This window comes from Leptidea sinapis, chromosome 2, assembly GCF_905404315.1.
Source record: "Leptidea sinapis chromosome 2, ilLepSina1.1, whole genome shotgun sequence".
Lineage (NCBI taxonomy): Eukaryota > Metazoa > Arthropoda > Insecta > Lepidoptera > Pieridae > Leptidea > Leptidea sinapis.
This window is the reverse complement of record NC_066266.1, coordinates 25,082,074-25,101,992: the sequence shown is the minus strand read 5'-3', so window position 1 is coordinate 25,101,992 and position 19,919 is coordinate 25,082,074. Positions and strand designations below refer to the sequence as shown.

The following is a 19,919-nucleotide window of genomic DNA, read 5'->3' as shown; positions in this document are numbered from 1 at the left end:
ACCCGTCTTCTCAAACTTGAGCACCCATTTTTTAATTAACACACCTCATGGGGCTTGATTTTTGTGTCGTATCTTGTAATGATTGCAAAACTTTCGTTGAGCTAAGGTCGCAGAATCGTTGTTTCGATAGTACTCGCGTACACAAAATGCACGTTGACTATCGCTAAACGACGCCATGGGACTAAATTCCCATTGGCCGCTCTTGCAATGCGTGACCCCTCCACCCCCCTCCGCCGCCGCGGCAACCGATTCAAATGTAAACGGACTTTTGGTCCACCCTGTATTTAATACAATATGCTTACTTAAACATACATACAAATATCCATGACTCGGAAACAAACATCCATATTCATCATAAAAATGATTGAACCTACCGGGATTCGAACCTGGGACCTCTAGCTTAGTAGTCAGGGTCATTAACCATTCTGCTATATGGGTCTTCTAATCCCTGGCTTAATTATAAGCGTAAGGCCATAAACACATTAAGAGTTCAATATAACAACGCATTTAGAATGTTTTTGTAGCGCTTCCTAAAGGTTTACACTGTATAGGTTTTTATGCAGTAATTAGATAAAATATTCCTTCTATTAGAGACTGCATTAGTAAGAGGTAGTTCACACACGGCGGGAATCGCGCGATTCCCGCGCGATTTTGAAACAGCAAAGCTGTGATGATATTCAGACACCGGCGGTTATTATGCAATTTTCTTGCGGGGATAACGTCAGTTTGAAAATGGAGGTCGACGAAGAAGTATATTTACTGTGGTTGCTCAAATTATAGTTGTTATAAATATTAGTTGTGCAATATTAAGTGACCGACTGGTACATGGTCAGTTCGTAACATTATATCCCAACTTAAGAAATTATGATAAAAAATTTTTTGACTATTTGAGAATGTCAAAAAATCTTTTGATGAACTAATTGAACTGATCAGGCAAGATATTTCAAACTCTGAAACGCATTTGGCGCCAAGCGTGTCGTAAATAGTTCAGTGTTGCAAGGATCCATGGCGAACTCGCGAGTCGAGACGTGCTAACCGCGCGGTATCCGCAACGCAACTGATCTGATCTAAAAACGCGCGGGAGCAGCGCGATTCTATTTTCTGGCGGTTGGGTTGCCGTAACCGCGCGGTTTTGTTTGAACGATTACTTAATAACTCATACAAATAAGAGCTAGTTCAGACATGGCGGATTCCGCGCGGATGCAAATCGCGCGGTTGAACCGCGCGGATCCTAATTACATTAGCGCCTTACAAATCGTTCATACCTGTCCGCACGGATTGACAATCCGCGCGGCTCAACCGCTAAAAATGAATTCGCGCGGTCGCCGCTCGGTTTTATTTACTTGACGTACCTAGAGGGCGTTCAGTTGCTCCGCGGAAGCCGCGCGTATCGGACGGTGACAATGGATCGCTTCGACACCGAGCTATTCATCGATGAGGTGGAAAAAAGACCTGCTTTGTGGAACATCCAATGTGCAGAATATTCTAACAAAACGATTAAAAACGGAGCTTGGCAGGAGCTGGTGGAGATTTTTGGAGAAAATGAGGATTCTTTGGAAAAGAAGGTTCTTTTTGGTCAGTAGACATTTAATTATACATTTTACCAGGGTAGTTTACATGTTTTGTAATAGACAGTCCACCCCAAATAACTGAAATGTGTATAACGTTGTTTGGCGGTACGTAACGAGCGCGGGAAAACTATCACGTTACCACAGTAACGTATAGCTATTAACTGTAATATGTACAACCCACCAACGCGACGCGCCATCTTGAGTTTAGTTATTTGGCGCGAACTGTAACAATTTTAATTTCATATTTTCGTGTCTTGCCATTCTACACGACCCTCATTCACAAAGTAATTAGCATATTTGTCTCTAATGTTTAATGATGATGGTGTACCCCTTCCTGCATGTAATGTAATAAGATTACTCATTGGCGCAGTATGTAAAGTATCTTCATACTGTATACCATCTCTAGTTCTAACAAAATTGTGTAGCACGCAACAGGCCTTTATTATGTCTTCGGCAAAGTCTATATTCACGTTTATAGGCCTATGAAAAATGCGCCACTTGTTTGCCAGAATTCCGAAAGTGCATTCAATAAAACGTCGAGCTCTTGATAACCTGTAATTAAATATTTTTTTTTCATATGATAGCCCTTTACCTGCATAGGGTCGCATTACATTTTCGGATAAACCAAACGCTTCATCGCCAACTATGACGTATGGCAATGGTTTAGGATCTGTTTCAGATATTGGTTTAGGTTTTGGTATGTGTAATGACTTTTCTATTAACCTTTTATAAAATGCTGAATTTTTAAAAATTGCAGAATCACTACTTTTTCCGTAAGATCCGATATCTATGAAAGTAAAACAATAGTTACTATCACAAAGTGCCAACAGTACTATGGAAAAAAAAGTTTTGTAATTATAATACAAAGAACCCGAATCTTTGGGTTTTGTAATCCTTATATGCTTGCCATCTATGGCGCCTATGCAATTGGGAAAATTTGCATATTTTTCAAAATCTTTAGCTATTTTCTTCCATATATCTTCGCTGGGTTCAGGCATGACGTTTTTTGTGACTTTTTCCCACAGAGTTTCACATACTTCACGGACAATTCCTGTGATTGTAGATTTGCCAAGACGAAAGTTGTAATGTAGTTCTCCAAAGGAACAACCAGTACCCAGATATCTGAAAAATAAAATATTAATCTGTATCGTTTTGAAAGTCTGCCGGGTCCGCTAGTTAAAGCATAATGAGTGTCTTGAATTACCTAACCGCTACTGTATTTATATTTGTTAAAGATAGTGATTTCTGTTCCAGGTGTATCATTACAAAAAAAATGGAAGAACATCCGTGATGCTTATAATAAGGAATTCAAGAAAGGCAAATCAATTCCTTCTGGTTCTGGTGCATGTAAAGGTTCAAAATACATGTATTTCGACCGGCTTTCTTTTCTTCAGAAGACGATAGAAAACAAAGAAACTATCACAAACATAGATGAAGCCAAAAATGAAGAAATTCGGAACATTGACCAAAAGCTAGATAATTTTGTAAATGCACGTGAAATACAACCGGTACCCAATAAAAGGAAGAAAACTAAAATTACTTCAGAAGAGCGATTGGCTAACATATTAGAAAATAGTATTGAATCAAGAGATAAAATACAAAGACAAATACAAGAAAGTATGTCAAAGCAAGATGATGATGATAAACTTTTTTGCATGTCATTGTATAAAGAGTTAAAGAAAGTTCCAGAAAATAAACGATTGGCTACTAAAATTGAATTGCTCCAGGTAATACAGAAAGGGCAGAAATTACCATCGCCTATTCATATCACGAGCCAGCAAAACACGCATAATGCAGTATTTTGGCAAAACCAACAATATTCAAACCCACAAGGATATTTCACTGGATATTCTACAATAGTACCAGGAGAGTCTCCATCGCCTTTATCATGCAATAGCACTGACGATTCACAGTCTTCTATAGTACAAAATATATATTCTGACGTATAAAATAAATATCTTACCTTAATGTGATCACGAGTTTTTCTTCTGGGGACACGCTTGACCTCATATGGGTATCATTAGATTCAATTTGTTTACTCATCATTTCTAATAATTCATCAAATGAATTTATCGACATTCTCAAATAATTGAAGAATTTTGGTTCAAAACTTCTTAATTTTGGATATAAAGTCTGAAACTGACCATGAGTAAACCGATCGCGTAATATTGGATGCACCCAATACTGCCGTTTCTTCTTTCTTTCTTTTTTACGGAGCAACAAGTACACACATATTGCTTCTTCGACTTCCATGATTGGACTGTCACCCTATGCGAATAACGGCACTCCGCATGTACATCCGCGCCTGTCTGAACACTTGCGTTTAGAACCGCGCGATTTGCATCCGCGCGGAATCCGCCATGTCTGAACTAGCTCTAAGAGTCGCGCGATTTCCATTCGATTCTGAAATCGCGCGGTTCCTGAATCGGTGTCTGAACTAGCGCTAAAAGTCCCAATATTATTTTAAATGTGGTGAATAGTTTTGATGACGTAATGAATACACATTGCCTGTTAAAATTAAAGTGTTGTATTAGAAATAAATGTATTTAATGTGTTACGAACCCTAGAATAAGATGTTACTAACATTAGGTATATTGGCTATGGCCTGAAATAAATGATAATATTATTATTATTGTATATCGATAAAACCAAAGTTGTGTAGTTAGTTATTGATTTATTTATTGAGTTTTAAATTATTATTAAATTTACGACTATATAAATATACAACAGTATGCATTGCATATCTATGAAATAAATTACAATATACCTAAGTAATATTAGTGCATGGAATTAACGCAAAAGTAATTATTTTATTAAATACTTAATTTTGAAAAAGTTACATTTTCAAACATATAAAATTTAGAAAGACTTAACTCTTTGGACTGACAACGTACATTGACCTCTGGAGCGATGCACGATTTCGGCTTTTGAAGTCACTGCAAGATGTGGCAAGGAGCGAGAAGCGGCAACGTCGCTTTAAATCTGTCCGATGAACGACCAGCGACTTTGAACTTGAAGCGCGCGGGGCGGCAACGTCGCTTTTTGATGTTCAAATATTCAAGTTCATTGTATCATTGACCTAGTGACTAAATTCTACAGTGCGTTCAAATTTTCTCAAAATTAAGTCTTCATTTTGACCTAATTAGTGCAACGATTTCGTCCCTTTTTTGTGTACCGTCAGCAAATGTATATAGCTACATTTAATTCGTATGTGCAAAATGCATACTGTATTTATTTATATAATTTTAGTAAACCTATTGTAATAATGCAAGTAAAAGAGTTCGAACTGTTATTTGTTTTATTTTGTATATGAGCTTTGATTGATGATTAATACACAAGATATTTTTGCCCTATTTCAGAGGATTACTTTTCGACCGGTATGTTTAACAGTATATTACTCCGTTCCCATGTGGCTCCTAAACTTCTTATTTTTAGTACTTTTACAAAAGCGGTGTAATTTAATATGTGATGATCCGATGCACAGGATACCGGCTAGATTATGGGTACCACAACGGTGCCTATGTCTGCCAGGAAGCAGTAATGTGTAAGCATTATTATGTTTCGGTACGTCGCCGTAACTAGTGTTATTACTGGGCAAATGAGACTTAACATCTTATGTCTCAAGGTGAAGAGCGCAATTGTAGTGCCGCTCAGAATATAATTTGTGTTTTTGAAGAGTCCTGAGCGTCCTATCCTAACTTGTGGCGTGTCGTGCGAAGGTGGAATTCGGCGGCAGGCAATAAATTGAAAATATATTATTGCTATTCAAAATGCACACCATAGAATATATTATAGTGCAAATACGGAAGTCTCGCTCTGCAAAATCAATTAATTAATTAGGGACTCTTGCGGCCATACAATAAGGTGTAATTCAGATCGCATAGTGCTATTAACCTCTCAAAAGTTGCCTCTCTTTCTAGTCACGTGACTATTACCTCATCTGACGACATAAGGGTTGACTTCCTTACCTAATACATGGGGCACATTAAAAGTTTTACACTTCGAGCTAATCGGAACTATTTGAAATTCGAATGTTATATTTTTGGCGTTGTGACGTTGCACCCTTCTTAGTAATAAAAAAAACAACAATTGGCGGGAAATCATTTGTCAATTGTTTTTTATCACACATCAAAGTTCTACGTACGCAACGAAAATGGTATTAATTCGAAAAGATTTTAGAGTGATGATTTTTTAAGTTCTCTCTCTCCGCAAGACTGTACCGCTCGTCTTCAAAATGCTTTTGGGAGAGAAGCACCGCGATGGTTTGCTGAATTTGAGAGAATATTTAAATTAGAAAGAATGAGAAGTTTATTTGATCACCTCTCAACCTCAGGATGTATCTCATAGGGGGAAACCTCATCAGTATTCAATTGTAACCTAAATATGTGTAATTTGTGAAATAATAAAGAGACGGTGAATCGGGGGTGAGGTAAGGAGATGTTCTAGAATATTCTTCATAATGAGAAACGATATAAATATAGGGCCGTGGCGTCTGGCTAGGCATTCACATTCGCGCCTCACTAGAAGAAACAAGAAGAGAAGAAAAGGAAGAAAACTCCGGTGGAACAATGCTGGGAAGAAAATTGAGTCAGCGCATGGTTCTCCCTCCGGTACTTCGATCCTCGGCACCTCGCCGTCGTAGTTCAATAAAAGTCCGTGTTTTATTATCCTGGTTCTGTTCGATAGAGTTTAGATATAACACCCTCAACCATTACAGTTCTAGGAACCGACGCGTTCAGTTGGAATCGATTGTAGCCGGATCCATCTGAAAGCCCGTCGTGTTCACACGTAAAGTGAAAAAACAATAGACTACTACTAGATAGCTTGCATCTCATTCACACAAGAAAGAGAACACAACAAGAAAGAACCTCTTTATTGGTGAGCTTTGCTATAGGACCCTGTTGCGGCGTTTGACCTGAGGTCAGCCATTACATTTTTAGCTTAGGGTTATCGTGAAAAATCCACTTTTCATCGCATGTCACAATTCGATCCAATATAAGGAATATTTCTGTATCGATTCAACAAGGCAACACAAGTTTCAACACGCGTTTCTTTCTGCAGATCAGTCAATTCATAAGGCATCCATTTTTCATGTGTTTTTATTTTATTGATTTGACGCAAATTAGTGAATATTGTTGGTACTCGGCTTCCACCGTCTTTTTCAATTCATTGATGTTCCCCTTGTTACACCTGTGTGGGCGGTCTTCCACGTGGTTCGTTCTTCAAATGAAAGTTTCCATCAAGAAAGCGTTTAAGCCAAAATCACACGGTGCGTTCATTAGCAGTCCCGTCTCAACACTGATATTGCGAGCTGTTTCTGCCGCGTTAGTTCCGCGTCAGAACTCGTATTCAAAAATCACTCAAATTTTAGATGTATCTTTCTTGTCGAAGCTCAATAAAAAACAACTGAAAGTCAATAATCATATGTTGCACATTTTAAAAGAAGAACTAAATAGGTATAGTATCGGATTAATATATATAACCATGTGAAAAGTTTCACGCAAAAAACTCAACCATGAAGGTTCTGTGTCAATTCGAAGTACCTATTATAATAAAACGGCAATTTCATACTTTAACGAACATTTTTTTGTAGTTTGGCAATGGAACTTATCGAGCGAGACTAAAATCTGATTGCTTGTGTCAGTATGAATTTTGAAGATTTTCTTTCTTGGGTGAGTTACATCCAGGTACAGCACACGTAACCATTTCAGACCAGTTCGTATACTTGATCTACTACTATGGAGTCTTTCCACAAAGTCGATATTTGTTTCGCTAACAACAAACATCAGGGTTTCATAGGCCGACACCGTGTATGGAAATGGTCACGTCTGTCTATCTCACTCTAACACACTCATATATAATATGCTGATATATCTATAGATCTATGGTTATAATTGGAATACTCTTCAACACCTTTACTCATTACTTGGCAGCCTACCTCAATCTGACATTGGCTCAGTTGTGACCTTTCCATAAAAGCCATAATATAAAGATTAGTATAGACTTGAGTGAAAGTGAGTCGTGAGAGCAGTGAAAACAAGTGTTTGTTCAGTCTACGGAGCCCATAATAATTATAACAATTCATATTCATAACAATTATTGTTCAAACCACAGAACACTTACTGTAAGGAATGGTTCAAACTTAAAGACGAGTGATCGAGATTAACACACTAATAACTAATAATCACAATAATTAAAGTAAAATTTTCAGGATTATTTTCTTATCCGAAATAAAACTATTATTATGATTTAATATAAATATTTTAAAATAATATGTATTTCTTTTGGGTTTTCGTGAAAATAATCGTAAAAATTATGATGTGAAAATTAAAATTTCATCAAGCGTCCTTGTGTAGCTTGGCCCTCAATAGTCACCCCCCGTATGCCATTGGCGTGATGTGTCACTACTACTGACAAATGACAATTGCTTGATGCTTCATTTGTTTGAGTTCAGTCATTAATGAACGTAGTGTTTAAATTCTCTTTGGTCATTAGAGTAGAAGTGTTCTGACTTTTGTGCTACTAACTTTTTTAATCGATAATCCAATAACCAAATTCCTGTAAATATGTTATTTGCTTCTTTATCTCTGTAGTTAGAATATTTGTATTTTGTATTGTAATTTCTTAGAGAGTTAGCCTTATAATCGGAGACCACTCTATCAGTTATAACATCATATACTCATCAAGATTATTTGCATCTGGTGAAAACAAAATGGAAAATCAACACTATAATAAACTGGGTATTAAGCAGGAAGAAGAAGATTGGGGACAGGAGATACCTGGTAATATAAGTAACCACATAGAATTCTATAGTTTGACCAATAAGTAATACTTCTTTTGCTCAGTCTCACATGATTCCTTTAACATGGTATGGTAGGAAAAGACCACAACATTTCCTTATATCACTATTTCTTATCCTGAAACGTTGTGTTCTGAAATAAGATGTTGTGACAAAAATTGAGAAAGGTATGCTGAGATGGTTTGGACATGTCGAGAGAATTAATGAAGAACAATTGATGAAGAAAGTGTACAGGCGGATGGCCAGTGTGAATGAAAGTGTTGGAAGGGGTAGACCTAGGCGGATGTTTCAAGATCAAATCAGGGATGTCTTCAAAAAAGGCCAGGTCAAGAGTACCCTAAACCCGAGAACATGTATGAAAGGAATAATGAAAGTGGACAAAGCAAAACAAGTATGTAAGGATCGTAGCAAGTGGAAAGAAGTGGTCTCTGCCTACCCCTAGGGGAAAGAGGCGTGATTTTATGTATGTATGGTAGGAGAAGTTAAGTATCTTTAAATATGATGGGTTGGCATCCTTACTGATCCACAGCCTTTGGTATCATGTAATTATAACTACAATTCTCACTTGGACCTCTAATCCATTTTACTTTAGGAAATACAACCACAGGACAGAAGTTTTACGAAGAATACATTATCATAAGTATTATAATCTTTATCATAATTTTATCTTATTTTCTACATTTATACATATAATATAAAATGATATATAACTAAAAATATTTCGGTCATTTAGATTAGATGGAGTAAGTACGTACAAATAAATAATTAGCAAATCACTTATGTAATTCTTATGTTAAAGGAATTAATTAAGCACAAATTAAAATCATAAAATATCCATAGTAAGTACTTCAATATACTACATAATACAGTTTAAGTTAAAATTTTTCCAAACTTATCATTCCTAATGTGAAGCCATATTCAGTTATCATATTCTGTGATGTGTGATTGGGTTCTGTTTACGTTGTTTCTGCTACCATATTTCATTTATTGTTCTAGTGGTTTGTGACTAATTGTAATTGTGACTTCTCACCGATTCTCATATTATTTTAGTGTTATTATATTTTGTTGTACTATTAGATATTAGTGAACCTTTCTTTTGTTACTTTTCATACTCGTTTGCTTTGTACGTAAATTACTTACTTTTTACTTATAAGATAATTTAAGTTTTCTCAGTAAGTGAATTGTTAATTATTTTGAGAAATAAAGATTCTTAAACCATAAACCATATACATATAATATATTTATAAAAAACAATATTACAAATATAACAAATAGAGTCCCACCGGTGTTGGTTCACAACAATTCCGCTGGTGGTAAGGGTGACAGACTGAGGAAATCCGCACAATGTGTGCTGTTCTCAAAACAGCTGCTTTCTGTAACTGACCCTTCATCCAATTATTAAGCAAGGGCTCTTGAGATGATGGTTGAGGCTCTTTGCTATAAGACCGTTTACGGAAACAACTATTGGGACAATTATTGTTGAATCAATCCAACATGTCATATCATATAATACTAATTATTATTAAGAATATTGAAATATAAGATTGCTTCAATATTTCAGTTCAAAATATTACAGTACAAATAAAGAAGGAGTTTGGAGAGGAAATGCAGTATGGAGAAAACAAATTTCCAGGTAGCAAAGATTATAAGATAAATAAAATGTTATAATAATTTATGTTACATATTTATGTGTTCAATTTTTAGCTGCTTTAGATCTGCCTGAGCATCCTGATGATATGAAGATACATCTGAACAAAGACAACATGATACATGGTCTGTTCATTAAACAGGAAGAGTGTAAAGATGAAATAGATGTGGTGGAGCATGAGATACCAGGTAATGAAGGTTGAATGATACTATAATATAATTTCAAAATTTATTTAACATATTAATGTATCAGTGGTCATGTTTTAGTAACCTTACATCTGCCAGAGGATCCTGATGGTACGGAGGTACATGACACAGACAACTTGGGTCATGGTGTGTTCATTAAACAGGAGTTTAAAGATGAAATAGATATAGTAGAGCATGAGTTACCAGGTAAATGTCAAACAATATACAGTATGTTACAGCTAGACTTGTTAACTTAATTATTTATATACAACTATCTGACCCAACAGACGTTGTTCTGTATATTATAATAAATAAAATAATGTTTTTATATGAATTTGTCAATAATATATCATAACATCAAATATTACTTCGTAAAATATGCACTATGCTGTTGTAATGAAATTGTTTCACAGCAAAACTGTCAAACCGTGCGTCAATAAATTCTCTCATAGAAATTATGAATTCACCAGTCGGAGGCTCCTTTGCACAGGAAGCTGGCTAGATTATGGGTACCACAACGGCGCCTATTTCTGCCGTGAAGCAGTAATGTGTAAGCATTACTGTGTTTCGGTCTGAAAGGCGCCGTAGCTAGTGAAATTACTGGGCAAATGAGGCTTAACATCTTATGTCTCAAGGTGACGAGCGCAATTGTAGTGCCGCTCAGAATTTTTGGGTTTTTTGTGAATCCTGAGCGGCACTGCATTGTAATGGGCATGGCGTATCAATTACCATCAGCTGAACGTCCTGCTCGTCCCGTCCCTTATTATCATAAAAAAAAAACTTAGTTATAAAACACTAACCTTAAATTATTATTATGCGTTTCTCTAGGTGTACAAATTAGAATAATTGTAAATCATATGAGGCTTATATTTGTAAATGTATTAATATGTATTCTGTTGAAGTGCCTAATAAATAAATAAACACCATACCTAATAATAAATATATCATAACCACCAAATGGATGTGTCAAGTAATTTATTCCACATTCCATAAAGCTGTCGAATGAGTGATGTGACTGTGTTTCCGGGATGATATGACATGGGTACCTTCAAAATAGCATGTACACCTACCTTAAAGGCCGGCAACGCTCCTGTGATTCCTCTGCTGTCGCAAGAGATTGTGGGCAGTAGTGATCACTTCACATCAGGTGATCTGTACATTCGTTCATCTTTTTCCAATACAAAAAAACATTGTGCCATACCACAGCCATATCTCAACTGTTAAACAAGGCACTTTTGTCAAAAAGTCAAAAGGATGAATTTTTTTTTGTGAAAATGTAGACAAGGGTATGGCTTCCTCTTCATTTAAATAAATCTCTCAACTCATCAAATTATAGATTGGCTTTGTGAAATAATAAGATCTAGAAATAAGCACATTGAAATGAACAAAAAAATATTAGTGAAGATATTATAAACAAATTTACTTCTTGATCAATAAAATTAAAAGGTAATAAATTCTCAAAATTGATTCCTTTCATTTTTGCGCTCTTTTTAATGAAATATTGTACTGTCATTGTTATTGCTATAAAATAATCAAAATCTAGTCCCAGGCTGTCTGATCACTTAGATATTCAGCTGTGGAGTACTAGGTACTAAACACTTCTCTTTTCCCATCCAGGGACCCCACAAAACTACAAGTACCTTGCTGTAGAACTACATTATTTCAAAGAAACTGTTTTTGTATGTGCATAACATCTATAATCACATCCCAAAAATAATAAGAGAGGTATCGTCAATTAGGAATTTCTCATCTAAATTGAAAATATACCTTAGTAGAAACTGCTAATATTCATTAGACGAATATTTTCAACTAAAAACTTGACTATATACTATATAATACTGCTAATAATATTTTGTTAAATTTATATTATTGTAACTAATGATTTAGAAATGTATTTTATAAAATTTTCATGTCATAAATGTTGCAAACATGTACTTTATAATATTTGTGTAACATCAATCTAACATGTTTATGCTAATAAAAACTTTGACTTTGATGTGACTTTAGGATTTATGACAGAGCCTTTTTTAAATGAAACATTTAAATTTATTTATAGATAATGCCTGAACAGTGGCTGGGACTTTATTATAAAAGTGTAAACATTTACCCTTAAAGCTATTATGTATATTATGAAGCCTACTAGAATTAGTTGTAATTATGAAAATTTCTAGTGTTGTAATTATGAAAATCACTATTAAGAGCAAAAAGAAGAGAAGACATTTATGAAATGTTCACAAGTATCGTACTGACAATGAACAGTCATAATATTCATTTCATTAAATTTTTCTTTAATTTAACAGCTTTAATTAATCAATGAATTTGCTACACCCTCCAAAAAGATATTTATGACACACAGTCATTTAGTGTTAAATGTATTTTTTGTCAGGTTGCTCCTCAGACTGGCAGGTGAGACCAATAGAACAAGTGAAATCGAATAAAAATTTATTGTCAGACAACCAACTGTGCAGTAAAAAGCTAAGAGTGAACTTAGTGAGATTGGAGGACAGTGGTAACAATTGCGATGGTAAGTGAGATATATTAACACACACTAACAACAACACTACACATATTCCACAAAATGCAATGACTGAATGAAATACTGTGTAATATATCATTTTTCATCTGTATGCTGGGCTCTGTAAGTAAATCAAACTCTCGATAAGCCCGAGTAGCGAAAAGCCATCATAGTTTCGAGAGAAGAGCCTTGTGAATGCATGCGTTATATCTAAACCCTGCCGATCGGAACCAGGATAATGAAACACGGACTTTTACTGAACTGAATTAGATGTCTATACATCATATTTTATGCATTGCTTCTCTACTTGGGAAAGTACCTGTCAGTGGGTGTGATTCTTGAAATAGGTCAAAATCCAATCAGAATCACTTTATTCATTTAGGTCACGAAATTGCCATTTGCCACACCTTCTTCTTCTTCGTCGTTACAACTCCGTCGTTACTTTTGGGGCAGATGTGATTCACCCCACGAGACTTCGCCAATTTCCCCTGCTGGCCGACAGTCTGGTGCACTCATTCAATGGATCGCCCACAGGGGACTTAATTTGGTCGGTCCATCGCATGGGCGACCGTCCCCGCCCTCTGGTGCCCTCCACTTTGCCCTGAATGACAAGCCGCTCAATACACTCACTCTCACGCCGGGAGATGTGCCCGAAGAACTTAAGAATTCGACTCTATATTGATAAGTTCTTGAAGAATGGAGACGTTGGTGCGAAGCTCGGTCCATGAAACTCCTAGCATTCTCCTCCAGCACCATTTACCACCACTTCGGAAAAGGTTAACTTTAATAAGAAACCAACTGCTTTGACATAAGAAACGAGGAAGGTTGCATTTCAACTACAGATCCTGAGAACCGTGGCAAAGTTTAAGCTTTATTTTCTTAAATATGCGCGTTCGAAAACACGGGTCCACCAAAGCGGAGAGGAGAGGAGATGCGTTTTGATAATCAATCAGATTTCGTTATTTCCACATCTCCTGTCCGCTTAGCTGCTTCGGTGGAAATTGATCATGCGGAGAGGAGAGGAGATATCTCATTTTTCTTTGATTATGTGCCGCGAGCAAGCGGCGCGGCAGAGCGGAGATGTGAGATGTCTGTAGCCAGGCGGCCTTCCCCGCGTCTCGCACACTTTTCGTTCCTTCCGTATTTAATACAGTTTAGTAGTTTAGCCAAGTATTATCTTAAAAAAAGAAGGAGGCTCCAAAATATTTTTTATAGAATTTATTTATTTTTATTTAATTAACATAATATGGTCGGTAATAAAGTGTTTATTGTTATTGATGTCGGGTTTTTTTTATATAATATTACAGTTAAGTTTGTTTCCTCTTCCTCAAGCCAATTAAAATATAACAATTGTAACGATTTCACCCTCGCACGACACGCCACAAGTTAGGATATCACCCCACCATCTGGATGTGTGACGGTCCTCCACAGTGCGGTTTTCAAGGAGCTTTCTTCCACGTACTACAAAGCTGTGGAATGAACTTCCTTGTGCGGTGTTTCCGGGACGATACGACATGGGTACTTTCAAAAAAAGCGCATACACCTTCCTTAAAGGCCGGCAACGCTCCTGTGATTCCTCTGGTGTTGCAAGAGATTGTGGGCGGCGGTGATCACTTAACACCAGGTGACCCGTACGCTAGTTTGTCCTCCTATTCCATAAAAAAAACGACACGACGTCTTCCTTTCGTAGATATCAGTAGACTGATTTCGAGTTCTCACAGCTCACATCTCCGCCATGCAGAGCTCATATCTCCTCCCCGCTACTCATCTCCTCTCCGCTTTGGTGAAATCCGGGACTTATGTCGTGTTCATTTAAAGTATATAAGCGTGTTTGAAGTCGGTGCTTGTTTGTAACAATAACATTGTGTTTTGTATGTTACAGTTAAAGCGAAATCCGGGAGGAGAATAAACGAAAGAATTGCAATGGTGAAAAAAAGTAAATCTAATAGCAAAGAAGTTAAATCCCAAGAAGTTAAAAATGAAGAAGAAACTGATTCAACATGCGTCGAACCAAGCTTGTCGTCGATGAAAACGCAAAATGTGGACGTTCAAAATGCACATAAAATTGATATTTTACATGTCGATCAAAAACCGTACTCGTGCAACGTTTGTGATAAGAGTTTTACTCATTTAAGTGCTTTGAATAGACATTCTGCAATACATACTGGTGTAAAACCGTATACGTGTAATGTTTGTGGTAAAAGTTTCTGTCATTCATTTAACTTGAAAACACACAGTAGAATACATACCGGTGAAAAGCCGTATGCGTGTAATATATGTGGTGAAAGATTCGGTCAATCTCGTGATCTGAAAATACATAACAATATACATACAGATGAAATGCCTTATTCGTGTAGTGACTGTGGTAAGAGTTTTATTCATTTAAGTGGTTTGAAAAGGCATTCTACAATGCATACTGGTGAAAAACCGTATACGTGTAATGTTTGTGGTAAAAGTTTCTGTCAATCATTTAATTTGAAAATACACAGCAGAAAACATACTGGTGAAAAGCCGTATCCTTGTAATATATGTGGTGAGAGATTCGGTCTATCTCGTGATCTGAAAATACATAAAAATATACATACAGATGAAAAGCCCTATTCGTGTAAAGTGTGTGGTAAGAGTTTTAATGAATCTTATGCTTTAAAATTACATAACAGAATACATACTGGCGAAAAGCCGTATTCATGTAACATTTGTGATAAGAGTTTCTATAAATCTGGTGATTTGCAGGCACATGAAAGAATGCATACCGGTGAAAAGCCGTATTCATGTTTAGTTTGTGGTAAGAGGTTTAGTCGATCTAATCATTTGAAAATGCATATTAGAATACATACTGGCGATAAGCCGCATTCATGTAATATTTGTGATAAAAGTTTCTACAAATCTAGTGATTTAAAGGTACACAATAGAACACATACCGGTGAAAAGCCGTATGCGTGTTTTGTGTGTGGTAATAGTTTTAATCATGCTAGTACATTGAAGTCACATAATAGAATACATACCGGCGAAAAGCCCTATTCGTGTAATACTTGTGGTAAGACATTCAGTAGATCTCATGATTTCAAAATGCATAGTAAAATACATACTGACCAACCAGAGCAGGGCACGTAGCTCAAGTGAGGTTGAGGCTCCATCTTTAATTGTAAAGGGGACGCGGACAGTTCCTTTTGCGACACATTTGTTTTTGGAGATCGATTGAAACTCATTTAGTCGGATAATTGCTGTGGGTACATTATATTGCTTGAGTGAAAGAGAGGTTGGATAAATGTAAGATCGGTGTCTGGAACACGCTTCTCGGTATAACCGTTCAATTTTCTTTATAAATTATTGTGAAGTAACATAATATTGTAAAGGCTAAATTTAAATAGTGTTAACCTTGATTACCATACCGTATCTGTGTAACGTTTTTAGATAGACGATAGAGTTTCTTTCAAACAAATGATTTGATAACACATAATGGAGTACATTCTGGTAAAAAGTGATACATATACTAATCCAATAATATGAAACAAATGAGTATATGAATATACAAGGAGTACTTTGAAAATTATGAATTACATTTTGTTGTACAAAACAAAATTTTATTTATAACTTCTTTAGGCGCGGTATGAAAAAATTATGTGAGTGAAATTTTAAGATGTGCGCGATCACTGTAACACAAAAGTAACAGGTTGAAGTTGATTCCTAAAATTTTCTGACGTTTGCGTTATTTGTTCTTTTTATTTTGGTTTCTTCGTCGATTATTAGGACAGGCAAAGGGTTCAAGCCCATACAGCCGTATTCATTATTTAATAATTATTTTTCAAAGTCATCATTTTAAGATTTTTACAAAATTGTTCTTTCTTAAAATGTAGAATAGCACGACTAATAAATCATTTTAATGTTTTTGCTTCGTTAGGCCAATGAAGTATAACTTCTTGCGTGCACACATAAGTACACTCACTTTTTATTTATTTCGCATTGCGAATAAATGCGAATGTTTAGCGAATGCGTGTGAATGCAGGTCACGAGTAGTATTGGGCGGAGTGATTAATAATCGCGTGTTTGTTACTTTGTTTACAGTTGTCACTTGTCGATCAATCAATAACCAGGTACTAATAATAAGTATTAAGTGAATCAACACCGTTTCGAATTTTGTTTTAAGCTAGGATAAGTTATTATAAATAGTTATATAGAACTTTAGTTTATAAAATGGCGCCGGGTATGAAAACTCAACTTAAACTATTTCACACATATTGATAGCATACATCCATTGATGATAATAAATTAAATTTAGCTAGGTACATAATTCATAAAATTAAAATTTTAGATTAAATTAGAACACTTTAATATTTTTTTTTTACAATTAGGCCGAGGACATTTGGACAGACCTAGCACTGGCTTCGGTCTAATTAGACTGCCAGTTGCAATCACCAGCCTTAAGTTTTAGTCTAACGCTTTGGTCTATAAATTATGGTGTTCACTTTTTTTAAGTCTCTAAAAAAAATGAGCCTTCTACAAATATTGCTTACCCTACTAAAAGCCTCAACAAATCCGGCGAGAATTCTGGATTCCTCGAGAGATGGCGATGGTTCCGATGTAGAATATATTTATTTATTTAAACAAAAATAGATTTATTTTGAACGTTAAATATATATTATTAAACAAAAATTACATCAGTCAAACCACCTAAATTATTAAAAACACACTCAAACACAAGAAAATATGGGACAGAATTCACAGTTTATTAGGAAAAGAAAAACAATCATTGGATAATATAATACTTTGTAACATCGAAAAGCATGGCAATACAAAAGACATTTGTGATAAACTTACAAATAAATTTTCAGTAGATGTTAAAAAATTAAAACATATATGTAGCGATAAATGGTAAGAAAAAAGTTATTATGTAAAGAAAGCGGATGTGAGCATGAGATGGCAACCAGTTAGTAGCAGGGATGTTAAATTTGTTATTAATAATATGCATGAAAATAAATCACCCGGCATCGATCTCGTCCGTATGTCCGATTTAAAGTTACTTAGTGATAAAGTTAGTCCTATTTTAGCTAAGTTAATTAATACATCTGTAAAGAGTCATACGTTTCCTGACAGACTTAAGGAATCTGTTATTCGTCCAATCCATAAAGGAGGTGACCGTAAAGTTATTTCTAATTATAGACCTATATCTATTTTATCCAGTATTGATAAAATAATGGAAAAATGTATTGTAAATGAGCTTGGTAGTTACTTACAAAAACATAATATTTTAAACGAATGTCAACACGGTTTTCAAAAAGGCAAAAGCACAAATACATTATTATCTAAATTTACGGATGAGATAAATACAAACTTAGAAGAGAGAAAAATTATAGTTGCAGTTTTTTATGGCTTCAAGAACTTACTTTAGAAATGGAAAAGCTCCTGAATGGATTGGATGAGTGTGGTGTGCGACAGCCACTGAACAACTGGTTCCGTGACTTTCTCACATCTCGTACATATCGTGTGAAGGTAGGCGATTCGCTCAGTGGGGAGGTGAAGGTACAGTATGGTCTACCTCAGGGTTCAGTGTGTGGGCCAGTATACTATCTCATGTACGTCAATAGCCTATGTGGTGTACTACGCCATTGTTCAGCATACATGTTCGCGGATGACCTATGTACTCTTCGTGCCTGCACCGACCTCGCTGAGACGTGTCGCTTGGTTCAATAGGATATTGACTCCGTAGTCAAATGGTCACACGACAATGGTATTATGATAAATGCAGATAAAACAAAACTTCTAGTAATTGGCTCGCCTTATCTTCGTTCTACAGGTTCACCGCCTTCCTTGTATGCACACAGTTTTAACTGCTTTCATAATAATTTAAGTAATTGCTTATGTAATCCTATAGAAAAAGTTAATTTTGTAACACACTTAGGTATTAAAGTAGATTCTAATTTCTCCTGGTTCCACCATGTTGACTTTATTTGTAGCAAATTCTACTAGGAAAATTTTACCACCTTAGTTTTAGAATACCCATTAGTACCACCCATAATTGATTATGCGCTTGATAGCAATGGGATTACTTTATAAAACATATATTGATAGACTCGAGTCACTTCAAATGCGATTTTTACAATTTCTCGTCACCAAAAAAGTTAAATATAATTGTAAAAATGATTATAGAAAATTATTTAAAATATGTAAAGTATTGCCAGTAAGCTTAAAACATAAGTACTTATTAGCCATTAACAATCATGGCAATTTAGTTATTTCCATAGTATTATGTCCTATGGTATATTTCTATGGGGCAACGCTGATATTAATACAATATTTGTGCTGCAGAAGAGGGCTATTCGCGCTATTTATAACCTAGGTCCTAGAGAATCATTGAGAGCAAAATTTAAAGAAATTACATCTTGACTGTTGCTTCTCAATATATTCTTGATAATGTAATGTACGTTCATAGGCACATAAGTGAATTTGCCAGAAACTGTCATAACCATAATGTTAACACCAGGAACAGACATAAACTGATGATGCCTACTACTCGGCTTAGTCGAGTTAGTAAGTCTTTTGTGGGGCGATGTATATGCTTTTACAACAAGATCCCAGAAAATGTTCAAAACAAAGGTGTTACGTTATTCAAAAGAATTGTTAAAAAACGTTTGTGTGGTAAAGGTTACTATAACATAAATGACTTTCTTAATGATACCACAGATTGGGAATGGAGCGACCGCCCTCAGGCTATTAAATAATAAGTTTAATTGTACAATGTTACTTTAATTGTAAAACATTTTTGATGAAAAAAAAAAAGCCCGCTGAGTTTGTTGCGCCCATTCTTCTCAGGCCTGAGGCATTCACTTTGGAATGGGTGGTAGTTTTTTTTGACTTTCAATAAGTGATTTCACATCCTATTTTGAATAAAAATATTTGAATTTGAATCAAGAACATAACCCAATTATGCACAACCACGATACTCGGTTGATGTCCGCTGGTAAGTTCGAGGTTCCTAGAATCAATAACTACTATGGAGATAGGACTTTGAAAAAACGCCTACCTTATCTATTAAACAGCTTGCCTGAGGACATCCGACTAGAAACCAGTAAAAGAAAATTTAAAACTAAACTTAAGAAATATTTATTGTCAACACTGCCTTAAAATTAAAATTAGGTTTTTTTTTATTATATTTTTTATCAATTAGCATCAAGTTAATTACACTTGTATAAAATCAATGTTC

At 35.5% G+C, this 19,919-nt stretch overlaps 3 protein-coding genes and 1 pseudogene across 3 annotated transcripts; 3 read left to right on the top strand and 1 right to left on the bottom strand.

The window, feature by feature from the left end:
- The first annotated feature begins 1,168 nt into the window (after window positions 1-1,168).
- Window positions 1,169-3,544, top strand: LOC126974867 (uncharacterized). Its single transcript, XM_050822565.1, has 2 exons — window positions 1,169-1,575; window positions 2,826-3,544. Exons 1-2 carry the CDS (start codon window positions 1,404-1,406, stop codon window positions 3,518-3,520), a joined length of 867 nt encoding a protein of 288 aa, XP_050678522.1. The 5' UTR covers window positions 1,169-1,403; the 3' UTR covers window positions 3,521-3,544.
- On the bottom strand, window positions 1,567-3,956 carry LOC126974859 (uncharacterized). Its single transcript, XM_050822553.1, has 2 exons — window positions 3,535-3,956; window positions 1,567-2,693 (listed from the first exon to the last, which is right to left on the bottom strand). The coding sequence occupies exons 1-2, from the start codon at window positions 3,822-3,824 to the stop codon at window positions 1,811-1,813; spliced, it is 1,173 nt and encodes a 390-aa protein (XP_050678510.1). The 5' UTR covers window positions 3,825-3,956; the 3' UTR covers window positions 1,567-1,810.
- A 10,567-nt stretch (window positions 3,957-14,523) lies between these two features.
- Window positions 14,524-15,833, top strand: LOC126975102 (zinc finger protein OZF-like). The gene has a single exon (XM_050822930.1). The coding sequence runs from the start codon at window positions 14,642-14,644 to the stop codon at window positions 15,830-15,832; it is 1,191 nt and encodes a 396-aa protein (XP_050678887.1). The 5' UTR covers window positions 14,524-14,641; the 3' UTR covers window position 15,833.
- Window positions 15,834-18,109: 2,276 nt separating this feature from the next.
- Window positions 18,110-18,685, top strand: LOC126975125 (uncharacterized; annotated as a pseudogene).
- Window positions 18,686-19,919: the final 1,234 nt, after the last annotated feature.

Coding starts and splice junctions, on each gene's coding strand:
- LOC126974867 (XM_050822565.1), top strand. CDS start 1,404: ATGGATCGCTTCGACACCGAGCTATTCATCGATGAGGTGGAAAAAAGA. Junction 1,576..2,825: donor GGAAAAGAAGGTTCTTTTTG/GTCAGTAGACAT, acceptor TTTCTGTTCCAG/GTGTATCATTACAAAAAAAA.
- LOC126974859 (XM_050822553.1), bottom strand. CDS start 3,824: ATGGAAGTCGAAGAAGCAATATGTGTGTACTTGTTGCTCCGTAAAAAA. Junction 2,694..3,534: donor AAACTCGTGATCACATTAAG/GTAAGATATTTA, acceptor TTTATTTTTCAG/ATATCTGGGTACTGGTTGTT.
- LOC126975102 (XM_050822930.1), top strand. CDS start 14,642: ATGGTGAAAAAAAGTAAATCTAATAGCAAAGAAGTTAAATCCCAAGAA.